Source organism: Delphinapterus leucas, chromosome 11 (assembly GCF_059928025.1).
Source record: "Delphinapterus leucas isolate spDelLeu-1000000601 "Yukka" chromosome 11, BTC_Dleu_Yukka2, whole genome shotgun sequence".
In the NCBI taxonomy this organism is placed as follows: Eukaryota; Metazoa; Chordata; class Mammalia; order Artiodactyla; family Monodontidae; genus Delphinapterus; species Delphinapterus leucas.
The window spans coordinates 91,199,783-91,224,856 of NC_143139.1; the positions used below are offsets into that span (position 1 = coordinate 91,199,783).

The window sequence follows — 25,074 nt, forward strand, 5'->3', positions numbered from 1 at the left end:
TTTTGCATTTATTATCTCTGAGTTATCTCAGCATCCCCTGTGCCTTTTAAGTCCTCCAATACCTGTATAACAAATTCTTTACGTTAAATTTCCTCGTTTGAAATATGTTGTGTGGCTTCTGTTTTTCTGATGGAACTTAGGATAACAAAAACTGTCAATGATTACAATATGACACAATTTTTTATCACAATTTTTATTTTATGCTTATTGAAAGAGCTTTTAAAATTTATTTAGTAAAATTTAATAGCTATGCCTTGTGCATATATAAACAAGAAAATACTAGTGAATTCATCTATATGTTCATCTTCCAGGTTGGTGAATGCGTGGAAATGCTGGGAGATTGGGGTGCCCAGAGAGAGCATGGAAGCTCCACACCCTCCCTACATACCTTGTCCTTTGTTTCTCTCCATCTGGCTGTTCATCTGTATCCTTTATCACATCCTTTAAAAACCGGTAAATGGGGCTTCCCTGGTGGCGCAGTGGTTGGGAGAGTCTGCCTGCTAATGTAGGGGACACAGGTTCGAGCCCTGGTCTGGGAGGATCCCACATGCCGCGGAGCAACTGGGACCGTGAGCCACAGCTACTGAGCCTGCGCGTCTGGAGCCTGTGCTCCACAACAAGAGAGGCCGCGATAGTGGGAGGCCCGCGCACCGTGATGAAGAGTGGCCCCCGCTTGCCACAACTAGAGGGGGCCCTCGCGCAGAAACAAAGACCCAACGCACAGCAAAAATAAATTAAAAAACAAACGAACAAAAAAAAAACTGGTAAGTGTAACAGTTTTCCTGAGATCTGTGAGCCACTCTAGCAAATTAATCAAATCTGAGGAGAAGTCCTGGGGACTCTGATTGACAGCCAATTGGTCAGAAGCACAGGTGATAGCCTGGCCTTGTGCTTGGCCTCTAAAGTGGGGCGGGAGCAGTCTTGCGGGACTGAGCCCTCAACCCGTGGAATCTGACGCCGTCTCCAGGCAGATAGATAGTGTCAGAATTGGGTTAAATTGTAGGACACCACCTGGGGTCGTGGAGGATTGCTTGGTGGGGTGAAGGGTTCGGTGTGAGTAGTAAAGAAGACACACAGGAGGAAAAGAAATTGGCTTTTTTTTTTTCTTAATACAGACACCTTTATCACTCTTCTCTCTTAGGAAATTCCCAGGGTTTTGGGTACTCTGTGCTAGAAACAGGGATGAAGACCAATATATATATGTTTTTATTATAAATCACAACCTCACAGGTGGGAATAGAGGGGAGTGGACCAGGATATGATCCCTCAACACTTCTCCTTTCTATGTCCTGAGGACTTATTGCTTGTCTAATGTCTATCTTCTCTACTGGACTGGAAGCTCCAGGAGGAAAGAGATTCTGATTCTCTTATTCTCCATTTTAGCCTCCAGATGCCCAGCACAGACGCTTTACTGTTACTGTTCTGTACACAGAAACTGGTGTGACATCACTTCCACCATGTTCTTTTGCTCAAAGCAGTCCCAGAGGCCACGCTAATTCAAGGGGAGGTGACACAGACCTCACTTTTTTCTTTTTCTTTTTTGGCCGCATCGCATGTCTTGTGGGGGTCTTACATCCCCGACCAGGGATTGAACCGGGGTGCAGCAGTGAAAGCGCCAAGTTCTAACCAATGGACCGTCAGTCCCCCAGACCTCATATCTTGATAGGAGTTTTGTAGAATTTTTGGTCATCTTTATTCTACCACAGTGTCTCACAGCGGAGGCTGCTGGGCACCTCTTCTCCTGATAGACTGACTTATTTAAAACTTAAACATGGCTGGTGTTAAGGGGCTCATCTCATACATTTTTGTAGTTGCTTTATTTCTAAACTACGGTGGTGGATTATAACACACTGAATATTTTGATACTGCATTGCCATTTTTTTTTTTTTCTGTTGGTGGGACTCTTTGCATCCAATTAATTTACACGATTTGGAATGCCTTGAGAGACTGGTCTGAGATGGAATATCTCAAAGAGAATGAAAAAACAGGTGACAGACTTTTGAAAGATTTTGTAGTTGGCCTCTAAGCTTGGGGCTTTCTCCAGCAGAGCAGGCAAATGTGTCTTATTCATGCAGAATTGAGAGAGGAGTGAGACAGTCTGTTGGTCCTTTCTTCCCTGCTTAAATACATCTGTTGCATGCTATTTTTTATTTCAGGGTTGATGGATCGGTTTTATGATGTCCTTGGATTAAATACTTGGGCGAAAGCACCTCATATATTTGTCCATCAACTTCACTTTGTAGCAGATTTACATTCCGTCTGGGATGCCGGATTGACTTCAATGCTTTTTTAAAGCCTACAGCCTAACAAAAATCTTTCCCCAGTCAGCATTTTTACCGTATTTAAAAATATAAGTGTTTGCAGTGAAATGATGCCGGCTCTGGTTTCTTTTCTAGGGAAGAATCTAACTTGGCTTTTGGGGATGATGTTGTAATTGGTCAGAGAACTGAGGATCCTAATTGAGGCTGAAGCCTCATCAGGGCTGATACTCTAGACTCCAGAGCTTTCCTCTTCTCATCTTGAGTCATCCCACCCTACCTGTATCACAAGACATCTGGTTTGGTGGAGTGGATTAATACACTTTTTGAGGGTACCTTTTGTGGAATCAGCATCTCAATGCTTCTCTGCCTTCCTGTGGGAACCACACACTTTCTTAGGTTTGGCAATTGCTTGGTCTCTTAATTTCTTGTAACCCAGTGTTCACATGAAGGAAATTCATAGAGATGGTGGTGAGGAGATGGTTGCTTTAATGGTTTAATATTTAGAGGATGGCTCAAAGGAGGTGGATTTTCAAAACACCACACCACTGACTTGCTGTGTCATCGTTTTCAGCCTCAAGTTCCTCATCTGTAAAATGGGGAGAGTAATATCTAGTACCTCTTAGGGTTGTGGTGATAATTAATGTAGGCAAGATATTTCATGCATGTATTAGTTATCTATTGCTGTGTAACAAATAACCCCCCAAATTCAGCAGCTCAAAACAACAAATTTATCTCGAAGTTTCTGTGGATCATGAATCAGGGAGCTGCTTTGCTGGGTGGCTCTGGCTCAGAGTCTCTCATGAGGCTGTGTGTGAGGTGGTGACCAGAGCTGCAGTTATTCAAAGGCTGGACTGGAATACAATCTGCTTCCAGGCTCACTCCCATGGCTGGTGGCAGGGCTTAGTTCCTTGCCATGTGGGCCTCTCCATACTGGATGTCCTTTCAAATTCAGCATGACAGGTGGCCTCCCCCAGAGTGAGGGACTCCAGAGAGAGAGAGAGAGGGAATGCACAGCCTCTTGATAGATGAATGCCACAGTCTTTTTTATACCCTAATCTTGAAAATGACATCCTGTCACTTCTGCCGTATTTTACTTGCTAGAAGTGAATCACTAAGTCCAACCCACACCTAACAGGAGGGGGATTAAACTCCACGTCTTTGTGGGGGAAGTATCCAAGAATTTGTGGACATATCTTTAAAACGACCACAGCACAGTTCTGGGCACGTAGTAGATACTCAATCAATGATTAGATGTTACGATGAGCTTAGCAGACAAATTCACATCTTGGTGAGTTGATTTCCAGGCAGACTTTAGGGACACCCCACTTTTATCAAGCAAAAGGAATTTGGGGCTCATATTAACCCTGAGATGACATTCATTTTCTTGTCACTTGGGAGGGAAGACTCTTCCGGAGATCTCTGTTGTACTGGGTCCGTCAGCCCAAAGAGTCTAGGAGAGGAACACACACTACTTAAAAAATTCACTTCTCAGGATCAAGCACATTTTCTCCCCTGACACTCAATGCAGTGTCTCCCCAACTGGGGCCAACGGACGATGCCACGGGGACCACCTGGACCAAGGGGGCAGAGCGTATCCTCTGGGAAGGGCTCCCAGGCCCTCTTGCCCCCAGTGACTTTACATTCCAAAAACAGATGATTTTTAAAAATAAAGGAATTTATTTCACCATAGAGCATAAACCCAAATTTAGGCAAAAGAGGAAAAAGGAAAAAAAAAAAAGACCTCTACAAACCTAATGCTACCACATTTTATGATATTCTCTTTTCAGTTTCCCTTGTATATGATTTTCCATTTTTATATAGTTATAAGCAGTTGCAACTACAATTTTATATCCTGACTGTTTCCACTTAACTGTCACACATGTATTTGTATTATACAGTCCTTTACCACTTTTTAGAGTTCTTGAGGGCTGTATAATATTCACTGGCTGAATGTACCATAGTTTACTTAACTATTCTCCATTTTTCTCATTTATTTCAATCAGTTCTTAATATAATAGATATTTGCTTATTTATTATTTTTATGTGTGTTGTATTCTGCCATAATTATTTTACCTTTTGCCTTTTAATTTTTACCATTTTCTTTAAAATAGACACATTAGTCATTAATTTGGTACAGGCTAGATGGTGTACCTAGAAATATTAAAACTTTTCTCCTGGGGAATTACTCTGTTGCTTCTAAACTTGGAAAGCCCTTTCTTTTTTTTTTTTTTTATAACACCCCCTCTTCACCTCCAGTTTCTATATAGCTTTGAAAAATTCACCTGGAATTAATGTTGAAGTATAGTATGAAATAGGGGTCTAAAATGAGATTTATTTTCTTTCGCACAATTACTAACCCATTGGTCCAACATCACGTATTGCACGGTCCTGTACAATCTTTCCTACTGGTTTGTGATTCCCTTTTTTAAACTTAAAAATTTTTTTACATCATTCTTTTTTTTAAAAATTAATTTATTTATGTATTTATTTTTGGCTGTGTTGGATCTTCGTTGCTGCGTGCGGGCTTTCTCTAGTTGCGGTGAGTGGGGGCTACTCTTTGTTGCAGTGCACGGGCTTCTCATTGTGGTGGCTTCTCTTGTTGCGGAGCACGAGCTCTAGGCACGCAGGCTTCAGTAGCTGTGGGACGTGAGCTCAGTAGTCGTGGCTCCCAGGCTGTAGAGCACAGGCTCAGTAGTTGTGGTGCACAGGCTTAGTTGCTCCACGGCATGTGGGATCTTCCCGGACCAGGACTCAAACCCGCGTCTCCTGCACTGGCAGGCAATTCTTAACCACTGCGCCACCAGGGCAGTCCTGTGATTCCCTTTTAAAATCACCTCCATCTTACTTAGAATAGGCTCTACTTCTGGCCTATTGTTTCACTGATTTGTCTGTTTTGCATGAGTAGCTTTATAATATTGAAAAAAGAAGGAATGAATGAAGTCAGGCCTTGGCTAGAAGAAGAACTTGTTCTGGCTGGAAACAGCTAGATCTGCTAGAAGGCTGTCCTGACTTGACAAGAAAAGGAACTGAGGCAATGAAGTAGGAAATGTGAGTTCATACAACACAGTGGGGAGACAGCAGACACCAAAGATGGCATGTGTAAGGCCACCGCAGGGGGCCAGGATTTACGAAAGAGGCCGGGGGTGGGGCAGTTGCTAGAAGGGAAGCTCTAGACAGGACAGGACTCCAGCAAATGCAGCAACGATCTTCACAGGAAAAAGTAGTTCTTTGTTTGAAGCCATCTATTCATTTGCAGGAAGAATACCAGGGAATGTGTATCTCTCATCAGCTGGGCAAGAGCTGAGTCATGTCTTATTAAGCACGATAAGGCTGGTGATATGTTGATGGAAGTAACAATTTGGCACATGACCGGGAAAGCAGCAGATGCCACGTGGTTAGGCGTCAGTAAACTATTTGTTACAGCACCTCGAAAGTTTATTGGAACCAGGGGGTCAGCCAGCCTTCAGTAACTGGGTAGGTGAGATGTGTGTAACAGGGTTTGATATTATGGGTATGGTCCTAATTAAGAGATTTATTTATTTATTTTTAAAATTTTATTTATTTTAATTTTGGCTGTGTTGGGTCTTCGTTGCTGCACGCGGGCTTTCTCTGAGCTGACGAGCCACAACTACTGAAGCCTGTGCGCCTGGAGCCCGTGCTCCGCAACAAGAGAAGACACTGCCATGAGAAGCCCACACACCACAACAAAGAGTAGCCCGCACTCGCCGCAACTAGAGAAAAGCCCGCGCAGCAAAGAAGACCCAACACAGTCAGAAAAAAAAAAAAGGATCAGTGAGAAAGCAGTCACCTGTGATCCTGGGCTTTGAAAAACCACCATGATTATTTTATGTACAACTGCTTTCCCATGGCTTACTCATCAGTGGGACTAAAATGTCTGATGGGAGAGTAAGAAGGGACAGATTGCTCGTGAGGAAGGACAATAAAAGAGCCAGAACAGCTCAGGGAGCCAGAAACTAAATTCATCACTGTTATCTTACAAATGCATTTATAAATGATTCCTTATACATGCTGAGCCGGGCTCCGTACGAACAGTGGCGTGAATCACCTCCGAAAGAATGCCCCACTGAAAGACAGCACGGTGACAATTTTACAAAACTTGATCGGGCAGGGCAGAGGCGAGGCGCTGTGCAGGATGCCAGAGGAAAGGGGAGTAGGATGAAAGAGAAGAGAACACGGAGGTGGAAGGCAAGTGAGGGAGGGCAGTCCTGGGGAGACAGCAGCTTGCGAGAGACCTGATTAGATAAGACAGCCCTGCAGGGAGCTGTCCTATCTCGGCCTGACAACAGCCCGAGGGCCTAGGACAACCCCGCTGCCTCACTGGGATTCTGAAAGCAGAGATGGGGGCAGGGAGAGGCAGTGTGGTGAAGCCGGACAGGCTTTAGGGCTACCCGGATGGGGACTCCTGGCTGGGACCCTTGTAGCAGCAAAAATAGAAATGAGAGTTTTCTTTCCTGATAAACAGAGAAAACAAGGGAACAGTGAACAGGCTAGGGAAGCAACTTAAACAGACATGAAAGAGTTAAGCAATCTTGGTTAGTTTTTAGCTGTTAGAGTAAGAAACACTTGTCCTTCGCAAAGCTAATTACTCCGTATGAATTACACTCTGCGCCTGGCATTCTTGTCCCTCTGCTCTCCCTTGTAACATTCTTCATTTCAGAAAGGTCACGGGCAGATAACCTCAGGGACACCAGACCCGGTTGCTGAGCCGCCTGACGCCAGCTTTGGCCGTAAATTTGCAGAAAAAAAGAAAGAAATGCAAAACCTTAATTACTTTGAGCCTTATCACCTACCTCAGACCACGAGTCCCAGCTCTACAACCTTGCCCTATTCCCCAGAGAAGGGGGGCACAGTTCTTGAGGCACTAGCCTGCTGTGTTTTCCCCTTTGCCTGGCAAAGAATTAAAGCGATCTTTCTTTTTCTTCCATAAACTCTGTCTCTGTATTTCTGTTTGGCACTGGTGCAGAGAGCCAAGGTGGTTTTTTTTGGCAACAAAATTTGGGGGCTCATCCAGGATATGCTCGTGGGCAGGCAGCCCCGCAGGGCCCCTTGGCTTGATTGGATGCTCGGGGATCTCTCTCCATGCCAGCCTGCCAGCCTCCTTCAGGAGAGCAGACGGTTGGGGGTTTCTCTGAGGCCAGATCGCCAGGGACTCCCTGCTGCAGGGCCGTGTCCCACCTCACCCGATCCGCCGTCAAGGCTGCAGATCTCCAAAGCTGTGGTGGAGAACAGGGGGGATGTTGCCCTAGCAGCTGCCGAGGCTTTTTTTTTTTTTTTTTTTTGCCTTAAAGACACCTTCTCTTCCCTTCCCCGCACCAGCCAGCCCGGACTTCTACTCCGAGAAGACTTATCCTCTTGGAGGATCAGAAAGATTCTCACAATTACATTTGTTACGTCGCAACACACCCGCCAGCATTTTGGTAAGTGCCCCAGGGCGCATAACTGAGGCCTTTTGACTCTTTCCGTTTGGGGAACTTTGGTTCTAATTTGGGGAATTCTCGCTGTGAAGGGAAATTCTGTTTGTAAGGCACCGTTTTGGACAAACGTCACTTGGAAGTCATGTTTGGGGCATTTTGCCGTTTGGCTTTTGATTTCTGGGCATCTCTTTGCCATCCTTTTGGGGTGTCCCTTTGCTCTTTGTTTTACTTTGTGACTTCCCGCTGGCGAGGTTTTGGTTTGGTTTGTTTACTTTGGTTTGAGCGCACAGACATCTGGTACTAACTTTTTGAGCTAAAATGGGAAGCGCTTCCTCTAAGGTTCCACACCCACCTGGGAACACTTGGAGAAAAATTTAAATGACTGGTCGACCTATAGCTATGATCCAATGGGGAAAAAAAACTGGGTCTCTTATAATTAGATCTTTATTGCCACAGGATGGGGAGAGTGGACCGAGGTTCCCTTATGTTCAGGACTTTTTCCCTTTATTATAATCCTGCTCTAGGTGGCTCCACAATCAAAAGCCTGAGGGATCAAAAAAAAATCTCTCCTAACATTCTAAATGATCCCCTTCCAACTTCAACCAACTCTCAGGAGGGAACGAAGCTTCCCCAACTCCTGCAAGTTCCCTCACTCCTCCAGAATCTTCTCATCAAACTAAGACCCCACCTCCCCAGAGAAAAAAGCCCTGCTAGGACATTTAATCAGCCAGTCTGCCCCTGTTATTAGGGTCAATTTGAGCACTATTTGGTCTATATTTTAGCTATGAAACTATGACTACAGATAGAGAAAGATGATTTTTGACAGTTTGGCCACAATATTCTTTAGAGTCCAGAGAAAATTGGTTAAAATAAACTTTTTTTGAAATTGCAAAACCAGTTCTTTTTGCATGTGCAATGAGAAAAAGCTAGCTTGTTGAAATATTTTTTTTTTTCAGAATCCTGACCCTGAGAGAACACAAATATGCCTAGGAGAAAGCTTGAAGTGAATTCTTATCATGTCCTTGAGATACAAACACAGCCCACTTTGCCTGAGACTTCAGCTTTGGGTTAATTAGTAGAACTTCAAGCGAGGGGAAAGAAAGGGGCAGAGACATTTTAAGCCCCGAGTGGAAAACTATGAGATCTGTGTTTGTCTTGATACATGTGTGTATCTCAGTATGTGTCTTTGTCTTTGGTTAATGTTGCTGACGTTAATTTGTAAATGAGCTCGATTTCATTGACTTAAAAGTAAGCGCTTACAAATCAAACAATTCTAAATACAAGGGAAATTAAGCTAACCGAATTCTAGGTTCTCGTGAACTGGGAAATATTCAGTATTAAATTAATACCTGGTATTAACGTTTCTTGAACAAATTAATACAGATATGTCTTTAGAGTCATCAAGTATAATAGTTTTATTGTGCCTAGGTTTAATATAAACTAAATAAGATCCTATTATATCTGTTGCAAATTTGTCAGCAATGAAAGTAACTTGATGTGAAGAAATTTTTAAGACAAGAAAATACAAATGAGATAAGAGCTCTGGGTAAACTTTTTAGGAATAAGTATGTTTTAGGAATGTCAACTTAAGAATAATCCTTCCAGATGCTCGAAAACTTGAAAATTTAGAGTTGTGCTAAATTAAGTTAAATGATGGAAGTTTATTGAATAACTAGGCCATTTCCAAATAAAATAAGATACTAAAACATCCCAAGGAGAGATATTAAACTAATTAGGTTCATTGGGTATGTTAAATTACATGGGAAGTATTGTCAAATGAGTAATAAATCTTCTTAGGTTATATTATATGGTAAATGTTACTAATATAGATACTCTAGAAATTATATGGGATTCCTAAAGTTCTGATATGTCCCGGTAAAATGTTATCAGTCATAAATCCAGTTATTATCTTAAGGTGTTGTATGTCACAGCAGTAGCCAAGTTACTTTGTCAAATTACATTACATTGTAATCAGATTTTAAATGTGTCTTCTTAAGTCTTTTATCATTATAGACAGTTATGGTTTTATTCTGATGCCTTTGCAAAAACACTTCCTCTTCAAGAAGATTTATAGAAAGGGCTTTTGATAAATACAAGTTTCTGACTTGTACTGAACTGGGTAAGAAATTGAAGAATTCTAGAAAAAACCTGATGGCTTCATAAAAAGTTAACAAAAGAACTAAATGAACTGGTGAATATGGTTATAATTTTATGGTTTCTATCTGAAAAATTACTGGTTTGAATCTATGTTTTCCAGGTGTGAGGAAAACCTTCCCATCAAGCAAATTATGGCTTACAGTAATTTGGTAAATTATACTTTTGTAAGCAGAATTGAAACATTTATATTTTCCCTCTGCCTGCTCCCTCCAGAGATTGGAAACTCTTAGGTTCCCAACAGCTTTCTCAGATAAATTAGGAAGGCTACATCACTAACAGGTACAGAAATCTCAAGTTATTTTGGGGACCTTGAAAAGGAAGGAATTCACCTAAATCTGGTAAGCGAAATCTGTGACAAGCCCTTGGTGTGACTTTCCTGGTCCTGAGAGGTCTTTTAAAAGTTTAGTCTGAGACTCCCTATAAAAATTTCAGTGAGCAAAAAGACTGTATGATCGATTACAATTATATAAACCATCAGGCCATGTTAATTGAGAGTAGACTGAAATTTGATTCTCTCTCTCTGTTAAGAGAACAAAATTTTCTTGGAATGCTGCTTTAATAACAGACTATGTAAATTTCTTTGCCTTTAAGTGATTTGTATTTGCTTTTAAAATCTTTTGTTACTTTGGTAAAGTAAATAAGTATTATTTCACAATGATCTATGAAGATTTTGGCACATGTAGATAAAGTTCATCCTGCTTCTACAAAAATTAACCCCCCATTGTCAGACTTTTGCCATCCTGATGTCTTTGTAACGTGGCAATGGCCTACTCCTAAGTCAGAGAATTTAAAATGAGTTAAAAATTGCTGTAAATCAAAGAGTCAGGGCTATGGAAAATCCAAGACGGCTGCTTGGCTTTTTCCAGCTCCATGACAAACCTCATTTTTATGTGATGGGTTAAAGCCTTCCCTGGCTGCAGGGTTAATGCCCTCACAATGGAAACAGAAAAATTATGCTTCAATGAATATTAAATTCTAGTTTTGTTAATTAAGGTCTGTGTTTACCAAGACTCACTTTCTGATAGTTCCTTGCTGTTATGTTATACTGCTAACAAGTGTAATAGAATTATTAAAGGACACTCTAAGTTTGTTTCTAAAGCTTATCTCAGTAATCTGTCTTTGGATGAAGATCAGATGCCCCAGACCTATAACCAGGGGATTATGCATATTGGAAAAGACATAGTTTTTTTTTTTTTTTGCGGTATGTAGGCTTATCACTGCTGTGGCTTCTCCCATTGCGGAGCACAGGCTCCGGACGCGCAGGCCCAGTGGCCATGGCTCACAGGCCCAGCCGCCCCACGGCATACGGAATCCTCCCAGACCGGGGCACGAACCCATGTCCCCTGCATCGGCAGGCAGACTCTCAACCACTGCGCCACCAGGGAAGCCCTGGAAAAGACATAATTTAAAGGACTATCTCCAACCTGGATGGAAGGACCCTTATCAGGTAGTCTTAACTAGCTCATTCACAGTGTAACTAAAGGGAATTAACTCTTGGATTAATTTTCACTCACAAAGTGCCCCTGTACTGGACTGACCTTTAGAGAGGTTGCCTGATCTAAAAATCACCTTAAAACAATGCTCAAACAAGGAAACTGTACTCACACCAGGATGAAAAGATGACAATCAGAGTAGACAGACCAGGGCTTCCCTGGTGGCGCAGTGGTTGAGAGTCCGCCTGCCGATGCAGGGGACGTGGGTTCGTGCCCCGGTCCGGGAGGATCCCACATGCCGCGGAGCGGCTGGGCCCGTGAGCCGTGGCCGCTGAGCCTGTGCGTCCGGAGCCTGTGCTCCGCAACGGGAGAGGCCACAGCAGTGAGAGGCCCGCGTACCGCAAAAAACAAAACAAAACAAGAAAACGATGATATATAGTTTCATATGAGATCAATGATTGAAATAGTGTAACTCTAGATATGGGAAGAAGCTACAAGAGGGAATATTGTCCTGGACCATAAGAGACTATGAAGACAGGTGGTCCAGAGACTTTGGGATGCTAGTAAAGGCCTAGTCCCGTGATAGCACATCGAGTGGCCTATCAGAAAAATCTTCGCCAGACCTGGGAATGAGCATTCCTAGCACAGTGAGATGAAATGGTCATGAACTGCTGCCCCAAAACCATGGTCAAATTTATTACCATGAAGGGGCCCTGCTGACTAGAAACTAGCACTTGCCACCTACCTCTACAAAGATTAAATCATGGCCACTGCAGCTGGTGACCTTCAACACCCCCTGAAAGCAGTTCAGGGTGGAGATCAGGAATGAGGCCCTCTGTGCTCTGGGAAAAACTGGCAGAGCGGGCCTACAGATAGATATTTTCAGAAAAATTTTCATGAGCCCAAATTCTTGCATCTTCTCATAGCTAGAAAAACACTAAAATTGTTAACGGTGACCACTGCTTTGGTTTATGTGTTAATACCACATCAAAGGTTAAAACCTAGTTGGATAAACCTAGACAACTGGCTACCTGGCTTAAGTGATCTGTATTTTTTTTTAATCTTTTTGTGACTTTGGTTAAATGAGTAAGTACTGAGTCACAGTGACCTGTGATCCTGTTGTGTTTTAAAACATTTTTGATATTTTTAACAAACTTCCGCAATATTAAAATCCAACTAAAGCTCTTTTAGCCTACAGCTGACTCTGGGATGTTTTGAAGGAACATCCTGAGACATCTCAGAGATGAATGTTAAACTAATTAAGTTTATCGGGTATGTTTAATTACTTCAGAGACATTGTCAAGTGATTGGAGATGAACCTTAGGTTACAGCGTATGGATAAATGTCATTAATATAGATATTCCAAAATTTGTATGGAATCCCTAACATCTGATATGCCCTGATATAATGTTATCAGTCATAATTCTAGTTATTATCCGAAAATGTTATGTCACAGAAATATCCAAGTTTCCTGCCAATTGCATTGTACTCAGATCTTTAACCATGCTATTTTAAGTTTTGTCCTGATGCTTTTACAAAATGAAGATTTTTAAGAAGACTCATAAAAAACAAATACAAGTTTCTTTTTTTTAAAAAATTAATTTATTTTTGGCTGCATTGGGTCTTCGTTGCTGCACGTGGGTTTCCCTAGTTATGGCGAGCAGGGGCTACTCTTCGTTGCGGTGCACAGGCTTCTCATTGCAGTGGCTTCTCTCGTTGCAGAGCATGGGCTCTAGGTGCACAGGCTTCAGTAGTTGGTGGCACGTAGGCTCAGTAGTTGTGGCTCGCGGGCTCTAGAGCACAGGCTCAGTAGTTGTGGTGCATGGGCTTAGCTGCTCTGCAGCATGTGGGATCTTCCTGGACCAGGGTTCGAACCCATGTCCCCGGCATTGGCAGGCGTATTCTTAACCACTGCGCCACCAGGGAGGGAAGTCCCCAAATATAAGTTTCTGATTGCCTTTAGATAATACCACTGAACTCTGTAACAAGACCTGATCACTTCATCCAGACCAACAGGGATCAGTTACATGGGCTGAAGGACTGATGAACACGATTTATAACTTTATGACTTTGGGAAATATACTAGCTTTAATCTTTGTTTTTCAGAAAAAACCCTTCTCTCTTATGCTATGATGTACAACAAGTTGATAAGGTATACCTTTGTAAACAAAGATGAAACATTTATCTTTTTCTCTCTACCTGTTCCTGCCAAAATTTGGCCTCTCCAGCTGGCCCTCCTGTGGACTTGATGGTTTATTGCAACTGGATTACAACTCGTTATACTAATAATTGTTTTAATTTGTTCTTTGTTTCCAAATTGTTTGTACTTCGTGTCTCCCTGCTGCACTAAGACTTTGTCAATATTACCAGCTGCATTACTTATATCCTGTCTATTTTATAAGATTGTCGTCTCTCACAGTACCCAGTGTGTAACCAGGCCTCCAACAAAATTGATGATGGCTAAACATCTTGAGGAAACAGATCACATTTATGACTCTTATAGAATAACTGTAATAGTGTGATTCTAGGTACGGGAAGGAGCAAAAAGGGAAAACATTTCCTGGATCATAGTAGACTAGTAAGACAGACGATCCAGAGAATCTTTAGTTATCAACAGGGCCTAATCTGGAAACTAGCACCTGGAGTGACACATCAACAAAAATGTTCACCCGATCTGGGATGCGCCTCCCAGTGCCGTGGGACAAAATTTGGTCATGAAATGTCTCCCAAATATTGGTCAAATTTCCAACCAAGAGGAGGATCTGAGAAATGCAGTATTTCCCGCTACATCAGTAAACAAAGGATGCCACACTCGTCAGTGATTGCAGCCACCACTGATGTGAGCCGGTGAGCCCTGAGGGAGCTCAGGAAGGAAAGAATACCTGCCTTTGAGCAGCCATCAGACTGCAGCCACTCCCCACGGTGAGCCCTGAGGAAACTCAGGATGTGAAAACGTAGGATATTGGCCCCAGACAGCTGAGGTGCATATCAAAAGAAAGATTTCAGTGAGCCCAGACTCTTGCATCTTCCCATACACAGAAAGGCACTAAGTTCCTAAACTTGGAATATCTGGTTTTCTTTAATTAACAATAATCTTTTGATGTTCAGACCACCTGCCCTTGGTTGCCAAACTTCTGTATAACCTGGCTCCCCGCTCACCTTGTCGGAGCAGTTCTTTCAGGGTTATTTGACATGCTGCCTCCTGGGTTTGAAGTCTTAAGAATTCCCGCTGAATAAAACATAACTCTCAACTTTTAGGTTGTGAATATTTTTTAAGTCGACAACTGGAAGGAAAAGGAACCACTGGGCACTTGATGGGGACAGAACTGAGGCCAGCCTGGTGCTCCGTGACAGCTCATTTGCAGACAAGTCCGGTGTGGAAGGCAGCTCCCTTCCATCTGGCAGAAGATGCTTTCTCTGGTCCCCACTTCCCAGGCACCTCTGAACCGAACAGGAGGGGAGACCACCGAGTGGCCGCCCTTCAGCCCTTACGTGCCCTCCGTGTGGCTTTGGTGCGGTCACTGCGATGATCTGAGGTGTCTCTGGCAGTCACGTCGGTGGGAGCACTGAACCGTGGGGAAAGGGCAGGGCCGACTGTGGGCCTGGGCGGGAGAAGCCTGGCCATCAGAGCTCCTCTTTGTTGCTGTCGAAGGGTGAGACCGGAGGCCCTGGAGCCAGAGGGTGCTGTCCTGGCCCGTGGTCGCCAGGTTGCTGGCCGCTGTCCCCCCGGCCCACAGTGGCATAGTCCCACAGGAGCCCGCTCTCCACGCCGTGCTGGCGGAGGCTCTCAGTTCCCACGAGCCCCTGTGTTCTCAGGTATCCCTGCTGGCAAAAGGGTGGCAGCTTCTGGCGTGTTAGGGCGAATAGGAAACAGGACTCTGCACAAAAGCAAGAGGAGACCGGGCTGAGAGGTGTGGGGAGAGGTGCAAGGGGAGGGGGTGCCAATGCCCCAGGGGCCTCACCCGGTTCCCTCCATCCCCTGAGCCTGGGAGCTGACTTTTCTGGGTATCTCACGTCTGACCTGGGTAGCCGTGGATCTCATCCCTCCCTGAGGTTCCAAGACTGGGAGGCTGCCTCAACATTTTGGAAAAACAAGGCTCCAAAGGAAAGGAAAGCAAACCAAAGAGACGGCTCAGCTCCCAGAGGTGGGAGGCCCGCATGCTGCTGTGTGTGGCGCCAGCGGGGTGGGAGCTCGGCCACCCAGGAGCAGCCCCTCAGCCTTCTCTTCCAGGAGCCACCCCGGGGGGGCTGGGAACTTGGTGGTCAGTTCCACTTTGAGCTCCGAGTTCCCTGCAAAGATTTATCCCCTCAACGATGTCTGAGCTGCAGATACTGTACGTAAGCACGATTGTAAGCACTGTGGGGGACGTAAAGACAAAACTGCTGGACCCTCGTCTGTGCCACAGCAGAAAGTTGGTGTGTAGGTCAAATCTGATCAATGAAGAAAGAGCTGTGGATACGTGTTATTTAGAAATATTAAGAGACAACCAGAAGAACTAGAACTCATTCCTTCTGGGGAATGGGAGTGGAAGTGGGTAAAAAAGCCTTTTAGCCAAGTACTTATATAACTTTGACTTAAAGAATAGAGAGGATGAAACAGAGGTGGGCTCAATCTTCTAAGGGATTTAGAGACAGGATGGGAAGATAGAGTGAGTGTCAGAAAACCATCTTGAGTCTCTTGCCTCAGTGAATGGGCACATTACCAAAGGACACTGTAAGGCTCACACGAGTGATGAGGCTGTGAGGTGCCACAGGAAAACTATTTCCTACTTTACCTCTGACTTGTAGTACAGAGGGCCCCTGCCAGAAGGGTCCATGACCATCCTCTCTGAGCAGGGACGGCAGCAGATGTGGGAGAGGATGGAGAGGGGCAGTAAGGTGGCCTTTCAGCAAGCACCTCCTCCTATGACATACGTCACCCCTTCTGCAGGGGCCGGGGGTGGAGAAGCCCAGCACATCTGGGTCCAGAACTAGCGGCTGCACATCCACTAACCGGGTGGAGGGAAAGCCCCCCCTCTGCCAGCTGGCCCTTTGTGGGGAGGATTCCTTCAAGTTCAAGGCAGTGACACTCAGTGGCCTGTACTGTTGAGTCTATCTAGGGAGGAGGAGCCAGGAGGCTGCAGGGCCTGTGATGATGGGTTGGCAGGAGCCATAACTCAGGGTAGGAATACACTCCCTAACAGGCACTGGCATCTCTGTGTACTCCTGAAACCTCGAGAAACAGACAGAGGTTTTGCAGCTGAGGTCTCCAGATCTATAGTGGGTAATTTCATGTGTAAGTGTATGGTCAGAGTTTATGTCTGCAGAATGCTAGTACTTCAAAGCTGCTTAGCTCTGCTCTATGAACTACCCCTGTTTGAGCATCTACACGCATTTAGACTATTAACTTAAAGTATTGTTTTAAGCCATCCCCCTTAACATATACATTTTTATTTCAAGGTAGACTGAGGGATGAAAGAAGGACACTTGCTCTCTGACCCGTAGGCCAAGGACTGACCTTCTCTAACCTGGTTTGATATGAATAGTGCGTGAAATACAATCACTGTTCAACAGATGTTTGCTGGACAGAAAAAAGGAGTGGGTATCCTGGTAATTCAGGGGGTTAAAAAAAAAAGACAAAAATTTGTCTTGTTTTTGTCAGTTCTTCCTGTGGATCGTGAGACTTCTCTCTCCCCAAGTCCCTCTCTGGGTTTGACTGTCAGAGCTATCTTCCATCCAGTTCACCAATTTTCCCTTCATCTCTGTCTAATGTGCTACTAACCTTGACATTGAGTTTCCAATTACAAATTTGTATTTTCATTTCCAGAAGTTCTATTTGGACCTTTCTCAAATCTGCCCAGTCAATTCTGGTAGTCCTACCCTTTCATTCTATTTTCAGTAATCTCTCTTTTATTTACTTACAGATTTTGGACATACTTTACATCCTCTCTCTGACCATTCCATTTCCCACAGTCTTTGTAGGTTTCATCCTACAGTGTGTTGCTTCTGCTGACACTCCCTCATGGTAGTTTGTATCCTTATGTGTAAGTGATTTCTGCTTGGGAGTTCATGTTCCTGGGAACTTTATCTGGGGGAATTCTTTGAGGCCTAGTTTTAAGGTATGTGTCCTCACAGAAGACTCACACTGACTTCTGTGATTTCTGCACCACAACGATAGTGTGAACTTTGGCCCCAAACTCACATGACTGAGGCCTAGTGGATGGAAATTCTCAGGGGAGATTTTCCCCCCACTCTACCCAGAGCCAAAAAGCGTGCGTCTCCTCTCTCTCTCGGGAGTGCTTTCTGCCTTCTACTTTACCTACTGAGATCCCAGCTCTATTTAAAGGTCTCTGTACGGACATCCTACCCTGCTCCAGCCTCGTCTTCCCAGCTCCAAGTGCTGGTCAGTTACCCGGGCTCTAGGCCACTGACAACCAGCAGGTATCTCTCATCCAGCGGTGGGTTTGTGCTTTTCTTGGTGTTTGGCCTCTGGGGTGTTCCCTTATTTTCCTGCCGGTTTTTAAAAAAAGACATTTTATTCAGTGTTTGCAGGTGTGCTGTACTGGGAGGGGGTTTCTGTGAACACCGAGTCCTCCCGTCGTAGGAGATGGAAGTCTTGGGTCTGGGTTTCTAGACGCACATCCTAAAGTTCCACAGGGCACGGATCTACCTGGTCTTCTTCACCCTCCAGCTCAGCCCCTTTGTCCTTCGGGAAACTTAAGTTACCTGCATAGAAGCTCCGGAGATCGGTGTCTAAGCAGTTCTCCAGGAAGCGCCTCAGGGGCAGAATGTGCCCCACCGGGGCCGTCCAGTCCGTCAGGAAATCTTCCACGATGTGGTGGATGGCCGTGGGCCGCGGCAGAGGCCAGCCTGCAGGGCGGAACCTCACCTCCTGCTCTGTGGGGAGGAGAAAGGGCGCCACGTCAGAGCCGAGCGCGGGGCTTCCGTTCCCAGGGCCACATCCCAGGTGCCTGCCCCCCAGCCCCTGGCGCTCAGCCTTCCTGATGCACCTCTGCATGGGCCATGGTCATGAGCCTGTTCAGCTGTCCTTCCAAATGTCTGGAAGGTGGACGTGAGGGAGAGGGACTCGACTAGACTCACCCCCGCACTGTCAGCGGGCAGAACTAGGACCAGTCACCTGAACTTGGTTTGCTTCTAAGACTTACGTGAGCTGAGGTCTATTGTGGCTGCTTTGAAACTGGCCTTTCTGTGAGGAGACTCGGGGTCCTGCATCCAAGGGGTCTTAGGGCCCCTCTAGTCCAGTTTCCTACCTGGTGCGTGCCCTTCTGTGTGTCCCTGCCACAGGGCACCAAGCCATGGCCATCCCTGCATCGGGAGACTCTGGGAGGTGGCCCATCCCACCCTCGGCAGCTTTCACGATGCGCTGCTCCTTTAGAGTGAACGTCAACCTGCGCTCCTGTCATTTCTACCTGTTGACACTACCTCCGCCCTTTGGAACGACCTCTAGTTTTAGATCATCCTCTTCCAGGGGACATCCCTTAAAGTTTGGAAGCAGGAGTCGTGTTCCCCAGGTTGGTCATCATTCGGTAGCTACTCCGTGCTGGGCACCATGCTGGCGTTGTGCTGTATCATCTCATTAACCCTCATCCTACAAGGAGGGTACCACGGCCACCCCCATTTCACACCCGAGCAAGCGGAGGCTCAGCGGGGTTAAGTAATGGTCCAAGGTCCCACAGCGAGGAAGGGACAGCCTGGGAACACTGCCCAGCCCTCCCACTCCCCTCCTGTGCTAACCAGTTCCCCTTCCCTTTCCTGTTCCTTCTAAGAGTCAGTCCTCAGAGCCCCGCTCCCCACTCCACGGTCAGCCTCCTCTGGAGACAGCAACAACAGTGTCCCTCTGACGACGTGGTGCCTGGAGGTGATCACGCCGCTCCACACGTGGCCTACCCAGGTCGACGTGTGGGCCAGAATTTGGGAATAGCATTTATCGTTCTTGGGCCCATTTAGGCTCTAGGCAGAGCCCCTAGAGGCCCCCCTTCTGTCAGCTGAGGGTGCTGCATGACAGCTTAATGGCGCTGGGGTCCGAGGAGTGCCCTCACTCGGGGGACAGTGGAGACCCAGCTCACCGGTGGGGAGGTGCCTATAGTAGTAGATGACAGGATGGAGGAAGTTAGACAGCCAGGCGTCTTCCGTGTGCCCCACAGAGCGGTCATAGAAGAAGACGTCCTTGTCGGGCCCAGAGAAATTCCGGCCATACTCCATATTGATGACGAAGAGCCCGTGCCTTGCCCTTCTTCCCGTGATTGTCTCCAGCTGGGCCAGCGCCTGCATGGGGAACTCCTCCAGGTACTCAAAAGCAGTGGCATTCCTGGGGACAGGGGCAACACGGCGTGGGTAAGACCCTCAGTGCTGCGGCAGAAGTACCAGACGTGGGCGTGCGTGCGTGTGGTGTGTGCGTGCGCCTGCCTCTCCTGCCTAGAAGCGCCCGTCAAACAGCGTACAGACACTGATCAGGCCTGCGCGTCTCACTTGAATATTACTGTTACAGCGGAGCCCTGACTTACACTGGGGAGAGAAGACAGAAGACGCTGAGTAACCTGAGTGGGTATCTAGGGAGAGGGTGAGCCAGGCTGAGAGACCAGTGATGGAGAAGCCCTAGGAGTGAGTGAACACCTTGGCATGTTCAAGGGACAGGAAGAAGGCCAGTGTGGCTGGAGTGGAGCGAGGGGGAGGGGAGGGGAAGTCGGCGGGGGCAGGTCAAGGAGGGCCGTGTGTGCCACGATGGGAATGTCGGGTGTCATCTGGGCTGGGAAGGGAAGCTGTGGGCCTTGGGAAGACAGTGAACAGAACTGAATTCTAGTGATTCAAGTTTTAAAAGAATCACTCTGGATCTTCCCTGGTGGCGCAGTGGTTAAGAATCCGCCTGCCAATGCAGGGGACACGGGTTCGAGCCCTGGTCCGGGAAGACTCCACATGCCGCAGAGCAACTAAGCCCGTGCGCCACAACTACTGAGCCTGCGCTCTACAGCCCACGAGCCACAACTACTGAGCCTGCGTGCCACAAGTACTGAAGCCTGCAAGCCGAGAGCCCGTGCTCCGCAACAAAGAGTAGCCCCAACTCGCCGCAACTAGAAAAAGCCCGCACGCACCAGCAGCCAAAAAAAAAAAAAAAAAAGAATCACTCCGGCCACCATGTTGAGAGCAGACCACGGGGTCAAAGGTGAGAGGCCGCTGTATCAGTGCAGGTGAGAGATGCTCATGGACCAGACCAAGGTGGCAGTGGGGGGGCTAGTGAGAGGCAGATTCTAGACACAGTTTGAAGGTAGAGCTGATGGGACCTACGGATGCTGTGAATGGGTATGAATGAGAGAGGAGTCGAGGGTGATGGGGGTTTTGCTCTGAGCACCGCTGAGTTTCCTGCAGGTCCCCGAACCCGATGCGCTGCTGCACTCACTGGCTTTGGAGCAGGCTGTTCCCTCTGAGGCGTCTCACCTGCCCCGTGTCCTTTCAGAACCAGCCCCACTGCTCACTGCCCCCAGCTCTTCTTCCTTCCCTGCTCTGCGTGGTTTCTTCCTCAGGGAGCGTCCTCTGTGATCTGCTACTCATCACTTGATTGACAAGGAGCCGACATGGTCTGGCCCAAGGAGCTCTTAAATCCACGCAGGTGGTGATCCGTCATCACTGCCGTTCACTGCTCATCTGTTTGGTACCAGATGCTTTTCTACCAGTTATCTTTACTCCTTCCTACAGTCCTGCGAGGTAGGTATTATTAGCTCTATATTGCAGGTGAGAGAAAGGCTCAGAGAGGCTAAGTAACTTGCCCCAGACCACACTGGTGGAAAGTGGCAAAGCTGCAGTCACACTCACGTCTTGTCTGTCTCTCTGTCAGCAGAGCTTGTGGTGTTGTCGTCACTGGTTTTCCCAGAACAGACTGATCCCCAGCCTCCCTGCCCACCCCACCAGCCATCTTCATCTTAGGAAAGAACCTCTGGGCTCTTCCACACATGCAACAGGAAGAGAGGAGCACGACGGCGTGGGAGGGGGAGGGGCAGTGGGAAGGCGAGGGCTGACTACTTACTCCTCCAACAGGACCACGTCGGCCAGCACACTGAACATCTGGTAGAGCCCAGAAGCCTCGTTGACGCGCCGGATGATGGCACTGGCCAGCTGTGTGATGGGGTGCTCGGTGGAGGGCCAGGTGACGCCGTGATGGCGCTGCTCCAGCAGCCGGTGGACGGCACGCACTGAAATGGCCAGATGGAGGAATGGCATGCTGCCCTTAAGATGTTATCTTTCACCTCCGGGGCGGGGCGGGGGGAGGGACGCAGAGCCCCACCAGCTCTGCACTCAGGACACGCTTGTATTGCGCGGCTCCAAGAAGGTGCCTTTAGAGCAGGGTCCTCACGTGTGTTCTGAAAGGGGCTGGGTGGGAAGTGTTTCTGGCTTTGCAGCCCAGACGATCTCTCTCACTTGACTCAATTCTGCCTCTGGTGGGAAAGCAGTCATAGAGGACCGCGAAATGAACGGGCACGGCTGGATTTGGTCCCCAGGTCCGAGACTGCCCACTTCTGCTTTAGGCCATCTGCATATGGAAGTCCTGCCACTGTCACCTCACATGTGACGCGTCCAAACCGGACCCAGAGCCTTCCACTGCAATCTCTCCCCACCCCACAGTCCCCACGTCTATGGGAGACTCCCAAATGGAAACCCTCTGACTGCTCCCTCTTGTTCACAGCCGAAACCCACATCTGTTACTAAGTTCTACTTTGAGATGCTCTGTATATTTCTGGAAGGGTAGAAAAGCAACAGCTATCTCACACAACAGGGGGACATTTTCTGTGTACCTGGGGCTGCCCTTACACAGCGGTGACACTGGGGCACCACACACAGGTGCCTGCTCCTCGAAATGAACCAACACAACACCCAAATCCAGTACCAGCGAGGACACAGACAGACAGTTCACGTGATGGGAGACTGGGTCGACCAACGGTCACAGGAAAGGATGTTCAGCCTCACGAGACAGACAGACAGACATCTGGTTCTCTGAAGGAAACAAGGTTATGCTGCGTTTTGTGAAAGGATGAGGAATTACACAGCTCGGGAAGGGTGGGAAGGGGGCCTGACAAAATAAGCATCGGTGCAAAGACATAAAACCTCGAGAAACTGGCACATTCTGAAAAGGAGGCGAGGGCCAGGCTGGGCAGGCGAGCTGGTGCCGGCTGCACGAAACTCTGGATACCATGCCGAGGACCTGGCTGGGGAGCCCCTGGAGGTTTTCCTGTTTAAAGAACAGTGTTCTGGTGGGTACCGGAGTGGCTGGATGGGAAGCCAGAGGGACCAATGGCAGGAAGACCAGTGGGGAGAGACCAAGAGGTCCCAAGTCAGGCAAGTGAGGCTGGGATGGACTGGAGAGAGACAGGAGGGGGAGGGGCAGGGTTCCCAGCAGGCCCTACCTTCTGAGGTTACCATCTTTCATCTTGCTTTCCTCTGCCTTCCTGTTTTCTACTTGTCTCCCTTGGGGGCCTCTTCTTCAGCTGAATGATGAGCAAGGTCGGGCAGGATGTACTGTGTACAGCCACACTGCCCCTCCCTCTAGTGGGGTCCCCAGCTAGTAGGAGTGATCACAGCTCTTGGTGGCCTGTCCATCCAGGATTGTTTCCCATTTGCCTGAAGCTTAGTGGTCAGCTGGGAGCCTCAAAGTCAGACAGGTGTGGATTCAAATGTCACCTCTGCCATCCACTGGCTGGGTGACTTTGGGTAAGTGACTTAACTTCTCTTGTGCCCCAGTTTCCTTCTACGAAAAATGGAGTTGAAATAACAAGATGTCTCTTATGGGGCTGTTGGGAGAATTAAGAACGTGAGCTGGGGAAAGATGAGAGGACAGAGGGAAGCAAGAGGGATGGGGCAGTACCTGTCAGGACAGCAGGTGCAGGAAGGGTGACATGCACGGGAACGTGAGGAGGGTTTCTTGCTGGGGACACAGCTAGAGAAACAGACTCTTCCCATTCTGTGTAAGTGTGTGTGTTCCATTTGCAAATATTTTGGTAAACAGACAGCTGACATTCTCGGTTTCTTTCCCTGACAACGTGCAAAGGGTATGAAACATATCGCCCGGAAATCAACAGTAAAGCATGATTATCTTTCCCTGTCAAACTGGAAGGAGAGTGAAATGCAAAAAGTAGCATTAAGGCAAGTGAGGCATCACATTAAATATAGAAACATCAGGATGAAGGATCCTTATAGTGTTTTTTTTTGCGGTACGCGGGCCTCTCACTGTTGTGGCCTCTCCCGTTGCGGAGCACAGGCTCCAGACGCGCAGGCTCAGCAGCCATGGCTCACGGGCCCAGCCGCTCCGTGGCACGTGGGATCCTCCCGGACCGGGGCACGAACCCGTGTCCCCTGCATCGGCAGGCGGACTCTCAACCACTGTGCCACCAGGGAAGCCCCCTTATGGTGTTTTTATGGTCAAGTTAACTGGCCCATGTAACACTCGTCATGCAATAAAGCACCCATCCAATGGGCTACCCAGAGCGCAGAAAATTGGTGCCCTTAGTACTGAGAGTTTTGAAAAAGAGCTGATATAATCTAGTTGCAACTTTTATTGAAATTTGTTGGTACCCAAAGAGTCTACGTGTACGTAATGCTTCACAGCTCCACAGTCTCCAGATATTACCTTATTTAGTCCTTACAACAGCTCTATGGGATGAAGAATTCACCTCATTTACAACTCTGACATCTGAGAGGGGCAACAGAGGCTTAGGGAGGTTATGAAGCCTCACCCCTGAGACCACGCAGCTGCTTCCCCAGGTTAGCAGTCCTTGCCAATCATGGTGATGCGGGTAACACGCCACCCCCAGACGTACTTACTTTTACACCTTAACTGGTACTTCTCTAGATGTGTCCTCGGAACGCGAAAGCCCACTGCTGCCTGCCCCGCAGGGAATTTATGACCATCAGCTACTGTTAAACCTGCTTTAAGGGAATCAGGCGTCTCTTTACAAACCCTGGGCACAGCGGCCCTCTCTGCCGGGCTCACCTGTGTATCGGAATCCATGGATGAAGCCCCCAGCAGATTTCCGGTAATCCACGGAATGGCTGGCAGTCCCCAGGACAAAGAGGCCCCGGCTCCCTTTGGACTCATAGCTGGCTTTCACCAGGGGGTACTTCTTGCTGAGCTCACCCCCTGCAGAGAGTCGGAGGGACCTGTGAGTGGAAAGGGCTGTGAATAAAAATCGCTGCTATGTATGAAACACTTTTTACAGGCTTGGCACTGAGCTAAGTGCTAACATTCCTGCTCAAATTTAAACCGCACCGTGACCCTAGGAGGCAGGTATGATGATGTCCATTTAACAGACAGAGTAACTGAGGTTCACGTTAAAGACGTGGTGGGTCAGGGACAGAGCCAGGATTCAAGCCGCACTGGAGGCCGGGCTCTGGGTCCCTGTGTGACCTGATGGCACAGGAGGTCTGTTCAAGCCCTCTGGCGTCTCCTTGTCCACCTGGGCCTTGACCAGAGGGCTTTGCTGAGAGATCCAGCTCCTCCCCTCTGTTCGGACTCACTTGCTGAAAATGGAGAAGTCGAAGCTCCAGCCCAGGCAGCGGATGACCCGGTCGTAGGCCACGCGCAAGGCGAAGTTGTCGTTATCGTCCTGGGGGAGGGGGACGGCGTCGGCACTCCGGTCGCCTTCCTCCAGGAAGAACTTCAGGGTGACGTGGAATTTGCCCTCGTGGTCCTTCACAATGGCCAGATCCGTCAGGTCAGACTCGAGCAGCCCGTCCAGGGACTTCAGTTGGTAGGTGTCCAACAGGCCATTGTTGATGGCCCTGGGGCCCAAGGGGAATGTCAGG

The 25,074-nt window shown here is 47.5% G+C and overlaps 1 protein-coding gene and 1 long non-coding RNA gene across 5 annotated transcripts in view; one reads left to right on the forward strand and one right to left on the reverse strand.

The window, feature by feature from the left end:
* On the forward strand, window positions 1–24,808 carry LOC111187901 (uncharacterized). Its single transcript, XR_002648309.2, has 3 exons — window positions 1–5,735; window positions 7,599–7,699; window positions 8,653–24,808. It is a non-coding gene; the product is annotated as an uncharacterized LOC111187901 (long non-coding RNA).
* FOXRED2 (FAD dependent oxidoreductase domain containing 2) overlaps window positions 14,804–25,074 on the reverse strand; it is a 13,610-nt gene continuing 3,339 nt past the window's right edge. The window contains exons 3-9 of one of the 4 annotated variants that reach the window (XR_002648290.2): window positions 24,787–25,050; window positions 24,263–24,429; window positions 21,305–21,470; window positions 19,353–19,594; window positions 17,992–18,162; window positions 17,633–17,775; window positions 15,055–15,164 (exon numbers count right to left, since the gene is read on the reverse strand). Coding sequence is in view for 2 of the 4 variants with exons in the window: in XM_022599913.2 (XP_022455621.2) it covers window positions 14,911–15,164; window positions 17,992–18,162; window positions 19,353–19,594; window positions 21,305–21,470; window positions 24,263–24,429; window positions 24,787–25,050 (1,264 nt within the window). In the remaining 2 variants the exon portion in view is untranslated. Of the gene's footprint in view, window positions 15,165–17,632; window positions 17,776–17,991; window positions 18,163–19,352; window positions 19,595–21,304; window positions 21,471–24,262; window positions 24,430–24,786; window positions 25,051–25,074 lie in introns of all 4 variants that reach the window. The other 3 variants (XR_016395053.1, XM_022599913.2, XM_089921282.1) reach the window with 3 other exon arrangements.